The sequence below is a fragment of the Thunnus maccoyii genome, chromosome 20 (genome assembly GCF_910596095.1).
Source record: "Thunnus maccoyii chromosome 20, fThuMac1.1, whole genome shotgun sequence".
NCBI lineage: Eukaryota > Metazoa > Chordata > Actinopteri > Scombriformes > Scombridae > Thunnus > Thunnus maccoyii.
The window spans coordinates 3,357,922-3,367,110 of record NC_056552.1 but is presented as its reverse complement, the minus strand read 5'-3'; the positions used below and the strand labels follow the sequence as shown (position 1 = coordinate 3,367,110).

The window sequence follows — 9,189 nt, the reverse complement described above, 5'->3', positions numbered from 1 at the left end:
AGCTACTGGGAGAGAAGGGAGAACATGCTGCTCCACTGAAGGTCTGGCTGATGCCGTTGAAGAATTTGGATTCCAAAGCTGCTGAGCTGATGAGTGAGATCAGTGTTGGACTAGTGAGGAAAGCTGAAGATGCTCTAGAGGGTATTAGGGAGATAAAAATGAGATGCAACGATTCCTTGGAAGACAAAGTGTCAGAGGATTTTCCAGAGATTCGCAAAACGCTGAGCACTTTCCAAAAACTATGTAATAATTTCACATCTGCGCTCCAACAGACCATGAAGAAGACATTTCCCTCCATCCGTGAAGGCGAAGAAGATGAGAGCTCATTAGAAAAACTGTTTGAAGACAGAGACAAGTCACCATTCAGTCAGGACAAACTAAGGAAGTGGATGGATAACAAAGAGAGAGAAATCACTGTCATTAGGTCCTGTGTAGACATGATGGAGGGAACAAACACAAAGATCGTCAAAAATCAGTCAGAGTTGGATAGAGAGGTTTTTGATCCAGATGTAAAGAATGCTCTGTGCTTTGTTTTCACCTCTGTGGAAAGTGTTGATCCCTGCCTTGATGCGATGGCCGACTACTTGGATTCACCTGAAATAAGAAGTACCAATGAAGACCACTGGTACTTCTCAGATGAAGTGTTAATGAGAATGAGAGAAAAAGCCAAAGCTTTCCATGATCTTGCCGAATGTCTCAAGGACAGCAGCAGTGTCTGTTTCCTTGTTACAGCCACAGCAAATGAGAAATACAAAGGAGCAACCATCTATCATTACAAGGAGGGCAAACTGGTCACTGATGATTTTTCAAAGCCTGACGTCTCATCTGATGTGGAAACCATCACAGACAAAAGTGCTTTAATCTGGTGTAAGTCATTTTTCATGCATTTATTTTTACATTCGGGGGGGCAGTTTCCCATATATGATATTCTGTACCCTGCGTGCGTGGCTCTACACAAAGTGACAGATAGCTAAACAGGTGTACTAGGCACTGAAAGGGTTAAATGATGACTCAGACGTGGAAGTAAAGTTGAGGTCTGTTTACTTGTATATCTGCATCAAAATGCTTTCTTACAATGCTTTTCCAGAAACTCTGTGAAACTGAAAATAAATGCACAAGAAAATGTTCTTAATGTAAGTAAAAAGAGTGTAGAAATGTAAATACTTGCTTAATACTACACAATTAAAGCAATATTTGCACTACATGTTGCCAAAGAAGGGATTTAGGTAATTATTTATAAATCTCCCCGATTATGAAATAAAACAACAAAATATGCATCAATCCTTATCCATAAAGATAAAACATGTAACATAAACTTACAAACAAAGCTTCTCCAAGGTTCAACACAGGTGGATGCAAAGGATTAAACAGAGAGAGTTCTGGAGCACCTTGCTACGCAAAATTTCAAACAAAATGGCCGGTCTGAGACTACGACCCTACCTATGTGATCACAAATAACCAATAAAGAACAAGTACAATCAGCTGACAGTAATCCTCAAAGCAACCACTAGGAGATGCTAAAATGCTCTTTATCTACATGTAACAAAACATGTGAAGTAGTGAAAACAGAAGTAAACCACCTATTTGTATATACACACTAGCATTCAAAAGTTGGGATCACTCAGAAGTTTAAATGTTTTCAATAGATATTGATGCTTTTTATTCAACAAGGTGACATTAAATTGATTTGAATATATAGCCAAACCATTGCTAATGTTGCACATATCATTACACTATAACCATATTGAAATATCAGTATTGAAAAATGGTGGACAAGGTGTGAATATCATTATTTTAAGAGTGCATACTTTTGAAAACTGCAGTGGGTGGTGATGACGATGACGAGGAATGGATTGTGTTCTCCCCACAGATGCCTGTGATCTCTCCTTGGACCCGAACACAGTAAACTACGACCTTATTCTTTCTGATAACGACAAGAAGGTGACACATGGAGCAAGGCAGGAATATCCTGATCACCCAGGAAGGTTTGATATTTGCCCTCAGGTGTTGTGCAGAGAGGGGCTAACTGGGCGCCATTACTGGGAGGTAGAGTGGAGTGATGGTTATAATGAAGATAAAGCTGTAGGTGTCACATACAAACAAATTGACAGGAAAGGAGACAGTATCCTGTGTTATTTAGGAGGTAGTGATAACTCATGGTGTTTTGGTGGAAATACTATGAAACCAGAGCTCTTTGCGGGGCACTGTGATCAGTGGTGGCGTGGCTCCATTCCCTCTACTGGCTGCAAACGAGTTGGAGTGTATCTGGACTGGCCTGCTGGCACTCTGTCCTTCTACAATGTCTCCTCTAACACACTGAGTCACATCAAGACCTTTAATGCTCGGTTCAACAAGCCTGTTTATCCAGGCTGCTACATTTATAGCCAATCTGGCTCTGTGTTCTTTTGCCCAGTTGAGTAAGAACAGTGACAAAGTGAGGAAATGAGTGTTGATCTGTCTTTAAACTGATAACAACCAGTGGTGGAGTGTAACTAAGTACATTTAAGCAAGTGCTTTGTACTTGCACTTGTATTTTCTTTGTACTTCTACTCCACTATTTTTCAGAGAGAGATATTATACTTTTTACTCTCCCACATTTATTTACATCTACATCTACAGTTGGGTTAGGTAACATGACTTTTTTTGTTGCTTTTACCTTATTAAAAGTTAACATTAGCATTGTAATTTATGTGATAATACTATGATTGTGTGTGAATATTCTTTATGTTTCCAAGTTGACCTTTTCTTTGTCTGTGTAGTAGCTACATGGTATATAACATTATGTCACCACAAAGGGTTCTACAGAATATACTGTGTTATCTGATTATGTTTTAGAGAAACATACTGCAGGCTACATGTGGTTTAACTGTCTTCTAATTCTTCTAATTTTGTCAATATAAAACTTTTGTGACAACAAGTATGAGGATACTGAATATTTGCTACATTACACAATTAGCTCATGCAAAGCACTTACATGGGTATCTGCTAATACATAATAGTGAGTAAGGTAGAACATTGGGTAGCTGAAGTGCCTGTAGCTTAACATCAGAATTGTCCATTTATCTTTATCTAAATTTACAAGAGGTTTCATTTATGCTTGTGAAGTTGGGGAAGAGGAAGGAAATGAGGAGGGAGGTGTTTTTTTCTTTATTTTCAAACATGGTAGGACACCGAGTAACTCAAGTGTCTCTTCTTTAGAAATTGTTCTTCTTTTTGTTGAATTTCAGAAAGTTAAGGCAACTCTCTAACACCACTCACTCATTAAGGACATTAGTGGTGAATGGTGACAACGTTTAGTCTTTTGTTTTTTAAGATTCAGATGTTGTGGTTTTGTTTTTCATGCACAAAAAAATAAAAATGAAAAAAATATTTTTTAAAATATATACATTTAAATGATCCATATTGCCAAAAATATCAACAATTATTGACAAAGTGATGATTCCAGTTTTATGTTGTGATCTTTTTCTTCTTCTAACACAAGCATAATGGACAGCTCAGGAAACTTCAGCTGGTCTTTGTTTTTCTGGTTGTGGCTCTGGACATTCTGCTCTGAGTCCAACCAAGAGTCCATTTAATCACTGTGGTGTTCTGAGGAGACAGTCACAACATTGTCTTTAACATGTTAGATGTTGAGAATGTTGCTGATGTTTACAGAGCTGAAGTTCTTCTGGATTGTGATTTCTGTAACACCTGTTGGACATCTCTCTACTTGAGTAGAATATTCAATAAATTTGAGTCCTGAGTTGACCACTGTGTGCAGGTTGGTTATTTCCTGTTTTTAGATAATCCAGTTTGTGGTAAATTTGAATAAAACATATAAAAAAAGCAGAGATCTAACATGTATTTTGTATGCGGACTGGTTCACTGGCTGTCTGTCCTACAGAGTCTCCTCTAACACATAAAAATGATTAAATATAAAATGATGTGGACCTGCGTTTAGTTAGATAAGAGCAATGATGGAGATTTGTTAGATCCTTGGTCTGTTGATCTGGATATGTGTTTACATTTAAAGCTTAAAGAGCACAAACATTTTAGCTTGAAACCTTAGCCTTAGCCTTTCATAAATTGAAAAGCCAGAGAGACCAGGATCCTTTGTGGTGTAATAAAACCAGTTTGTGTAGGATTTGAGTTTTTTTCTTTAATGTCAGTTTCCTGTTGGGCATGTTTGCTCTCTTCTTGAGCAGAAATCTTCAATAAAGTGGAGACCTGAGTTTACTATATGCTACTTTTTTTTGCTGGAGGTTAATTCTTACATAGTGTTCATATTCTGACCCTTCACAGTATCCCCTCATAATTAGCCTCTTTACCAAATATCTGACCCACAAATCATTTATGAATACCTCATCAGCCATTAATAAATGGGTGATTAATCCTTAATGAAGCTCTCAGAGAGCAAAAAGAGTGTATTCGTTCCTTTTTACGCGTTTTGTTTATGGAGAAAAAACATTTACAGTCACACTATATAATGTTCCTATATTACATAAAAGGAGAACAAAATGATTTCAGTGAATAATTTATTTGAATGGTAATTTTAGATTTTTTTCTATTGTACACTAGAGAAAAAATTCTCAAGAATATGTTTTGCTTATTGTTTCTTCTGATGTTTGCCCTTCCCTGTGCAGAAAGATGTTATGTGCAAACTTTGACACTGGGAAACTGTTTTCACATTTATCTACTGGGGGGGAAACGTTTCTCTGTGCTCACCTTAAATCTCAGTTTAAGGAGTGAAATTACAAGCCCGGTTGTGTGATATTTCGACTAGTTTGGAGGCCAGTCGTGTCTGGTGTTGGGCCTTGGCTACAAGTTTGGCTATCAGCAGTAATTAATGACTATCAAAGTTAATTATGCATTATTAAAATCAATAAAATTATTAACAATAATTAATAATAATGAGGCACCACCCTGGGGTCAGGGAAAAAGATTCAATTCAGTTTCAAAGTGTACTAATCTATCAATTTGGAACTTTGATTAATAATTAACTGAATAACTATAAGCAAAATCACCATATCAATAGCTAGTTATGGTTGAAGGATTTGGAGTTCTTCACAGAGCAGAGGTTGGCAAAACTCATTCTTGTTCAACATTAAAACAGACAACAGGTATATCCAAAAGCATTTATTTTACAAAAAGTAAAAGAGCAAAACACACAATATCAATCTAGCTAAGTGTACCTATATACAAGTGTATGTGTGTGAGTTTGTATGTGAGTGTGTGTGGGAAAATCAATGGCAAGATGGCTGCAGTCACCTGGTGACTGAGCACATGGCATGCAGGCAGTATGGCTGACAAAGAGAACCAGAGGGACAAAAGGCCAGACCATGTGGTGTCTTGAACCACATATGCTGCCTGAACCAAAGTTCACCAAACTAGGTTTTAACCTCTTAACTGTGTGGTTCTCTATTCAAGGCCAATTGATGTAGGATCAAGGTACCAGGTTAGGAAGAGGTTAGCTGCATGCAAGGCCTAGTTATTGGATGTAACATGTGTTAAGCATGCTAACATTAACCTAGCGGTGTGGCTATGCTATAACCTGACTGTGAACAACAAGGACATCACAACAATAGTTCAATGAATAACCTTAGCCAAATCAATACATGTACAGTACATTAAGTTAAACATTCTTGCTTATCCATGCTATGCTTCACTATGTTGCCAGGCTATACCCAGTTGTTACCAGTCCATGAAGAAAGAGATGCTTTGTGGTGTTCTGCTTCTTAGCTGGTGAATCCTTGGATGAGACAAGCTGAGAAGGGTTTGGCTCCAAAGCTGAAAGATGCAGGGTAGACGGCACTCCAGCCGTGCAGATCAGAGGGCCCAGGTAACTCCTTTGTGTAGAGTTAAGAGCAAGCTAACTCTGTTTCGTGGCTCCTGTACTCGTTAAACCAGCCAGCAGACTTGTGTGGTAGCTGCTGGCACAAGATAACTTTAGTGTCTGAGTCTTAGGCAGGCTCTTGTGTCTTCTGCCATAAAGAAAAAAGAATTCTGTGTGTGTCTGCTGTGAGAAGGCCACACAAGAGAGCTGCTCCAGCAGAGAGCTGTGAGGAGAGAGGAGCTGAGAGCTGCTTCTTCAACAGCTGGAGGTGAGAAGAGCGGGGAGCTGCCTCTTCAACAGCTGTGAGGGAAAAGAGGCAGATAAGAGGAGGATCTCTAGTTTTGATAACCTGGATCCATGGGTGGAGTTTCTTGAGGACTCCTGCTGTTTCCTAGTCTTGAAACATGTGGTCCACTACTGAGTCCCAACATCCCCCCTTTGGTCCCAGGATTGCACCTGACGTGTGATCCTAGGAGCAGTAACATACATGTCCTGTATAGTCCACAGTTTAAAGAGTTCATTTGTCAGTTCATTCAAGTTTGTAACATCTGGGCAGTGGTCGACACTTATCTATCTTGGCAAAGCAAGAACAGTCAGAGTTACAAAACAAAACATGATAAATAACAAACAAAGGCATAGTCCTAAATAACATAACCTGTGTTTCTCATTGTTCTTTGGAGTTAGTGAAAACAGGAATGTTAGTGGTGTAAATTTGTTAAGATGGGATGCAGAGAGAGTGGCACCTTAAAGGATAAAGCCATTTCTGGAGTGTCCAAGAGTGTTTGTTGTTTCACTCATTGGATCTGATGACAATACTGATTACTCAATGTAGTACTCAGTCTGATCTTGGCAGACTTAACAATTTTGTCCTTCAGGCAGGTGGCTGCAGAAGGATGTCATCAAATTTCAAAACATCCCAAAGTCCTAATGGCTGTATCACTGTTTGTTTGGCACTATGTTAATGTCCTAAACTTGTGTTGGGTGAGGACATGTGTATGACTACTTCATAAAAGTACTGGGGTGTCCTAAGCTAGCGCTTTGCGAAGTGATCCTATTGACAAAATACTACCAAGGAGTTTATCCAATTGTACTCGCAAAGTAGGACAGTGGTGTCTGAGCTGAATCAGAGTTTAGACTTTTCTCTACTAATAGCAGGCTGTCTGGCTATTACTGAGTTTAAAGTTACTGAGGTTGCTACTGTTGCCAACAAACCCAAGTTTGCCTATGTAACTGCAGGAAAAGTAAGGCACTGGTATCTGTTTTACTGTCAGTACAGGGGTGGACTATGTTGTTAGCTAGAATCGTGAGAAGCGAGCTCTAGAGCTCTTGTACCTTAAGTTTTTAACTTGTGGCTTAGGGCTGTAATGGTCCGTGTAGCCAGAGAGAGAGAGACATTCAGAGGTGCTGTCACTGTCAAATGGATGGTGACCATGTACTGAACTGCGGTCAGAGATGCTGTGGTCATCGTCTGATCTGTCCATTGTCTGGTCACACTTCTGGGCCAGAATCTCTGCATATGGCCTTCTAAAGCTTCTAGAATGAAGTAAAGTAGAATGCCTATCTCAACGCAGTTGGTGGATACAGCAGTTACGCTCACTGTCCCTCTGTGGCTTTTTGTCACCCCTCTTTGGGCTGTTGTGAGGGTGATCTTTTGAGGTAGCAGACCTGTGTAAAGTGTCAGCGTTTGAGCTGGCAGGCTCAGTTGTTTTCCCTCCTGCTTTGGACATGACAACAGTTTCCCAAGCCACCTGTGTCATCTTTCTTATCTCATGCAGTGAGGGTTACCTTGGTGCGTCATAAGTACAACGAGAGTGCGTATGCATGGATGAAGGTTCTGCAAGAATAAGGAGTTGAAGGTGGGGTTTTCTTCTAAGCCTGGTGCATTCTTGCCCTGGAAGTATGCATGCCATAAACGTTGGTAATAATCCCTGGGATGCTCACGACGGGAATGTTTAATTTGGAGGGCTGTAACCATTGATGTGGTCTTGTCAGCAGTAAAAGAGAATTCTTCTACTAGTGCTTGACGGAGCTCTCTGTGGTCGTTTCTGACTGTGGAAGGTTGTGATTGTATAAACTTGTGGACAGCTTTAGAGCTGGTTTTCCAAACAAGTTTAACTTTGCAATAGGGCAAGTCAACTAGATTGTATTCTAGTTCTCTAAAGTAATCTTCAATGTGGTGATTACAGCTGTCTGGATCAAAATGATCAATGTCCTTAGCTATAAGCTCAAGCACTTTAAGGCGGGGACACTGTGAAGTAATTTCTAGTGAAGACAAGACTAAACTAGCACTACCATGGGCTTGTGCATCACGTGCTACAATTCTCTCTGGTTGAAGGACAGGGGCTGAGCAACTATTATCACTTTCCTGGTAGTGCAGAGGAGAGGCTGAACAGTTCTGGAAAGTTCAAGTCCCCCTTTGGAAGGATGAGTTGCTCAGTGGCTGGCAAATAAGACTGTGGTTGTATTGGGCAGCTTCCACGTATGAATATGTAACTGTGTGAATGATCGGGACATTCCTGAAAAAGAGAGCATTACTCTCAGAGATACTCCCCTGAATAAATAAAGGTTAAAAAAAAATACAATTTCAGGCTAAAACAAATGTGTTTAGGCTGTTTTTACTGCCCTCAAATGTAAAAATGGGTTAAATTTAAGCCTGAACAGCTGTAAGGGTTAAGAAGTTGACTGTACCAAAAGTTATAAGCTTTATCATTTATGACACATCAGCATCAATTCGAACAACACTATACTAATAATTTGTAAGAGATTATGAACAGCTACAATTAATAAACTAAACCAAACAGTATCACATGTAAAATATAATAAAAACCTTTACACATTGAAGAATAAACAGAATGTCAATCTGGTTGTTTTGTAAACAACACTATACAAATAATTTGTAAGAGATTATGAATCATAACAAAATTAGACTCATCAGGGCAAGTATGCTAAAATATTTGCTATTTAAAGGATAAGGCTGGTGATTTTCTATATTTTTCTTACTGTCATCAAATCTTATGTGCAGAGACAAACCAACAATGAACTCCTCCTGCTTACAAGTATTGTGTGAGTATCTATAACCTGATATATCTTATTCCTCTGTGCTGTAGACCTCAGTTGTTGTCCAAAAACTATTAAAAACACACCACTGCACTGGGTGACATGTTCCTTCGTCCGTGAAGACAGAAATGGTTCCAAAGAGTAAAAACACCTTTCTCATTCAAGGGCGTGTCCAAACTTTTGTCTGGTACTGTATATATATTTATAAATTTGCCAATAATTCTAAAGCTGAGGTTAATAACACCTTGCAGTCAGTTTTTGACCTTTTAGCGAGGGACAAATAAATGAAAAAGTTAAAATATTTTTGACAAAAGAAGAGT

The 9,189-nt window shown here is 39.0% G+C and overlaps 1 protein-coding gene across 1 annotated transcript in view; it reads left to right on the top strand.

Annotated features, from left to right (window-relative positions):
- The window catches only part of LOC121887337 (neoverrucotoxin subunit alpha-like), a 5,704-nt gene extending 3,283 nt beyond the window's left edge, over positions 1-2,421 (top strand). Inside the window, exons 2-3 of the mRNA XM_042398071.1 lie at positions 1-867; positions 1,871-2,421. The exon at positions 1-867 is cut by the window's left edge and continues 603 nt beyond it. Of these exons, the coding sequence (XP_042254005.1) occupies positions 1-867; positions 1,871-2,421 (1,418 nt within the window). The remainder of the gene's footprint in view (positions 868-1,870) is intronic.
- Positions 2,422-9,189: the final 6,768 nt, after the last annotated feature.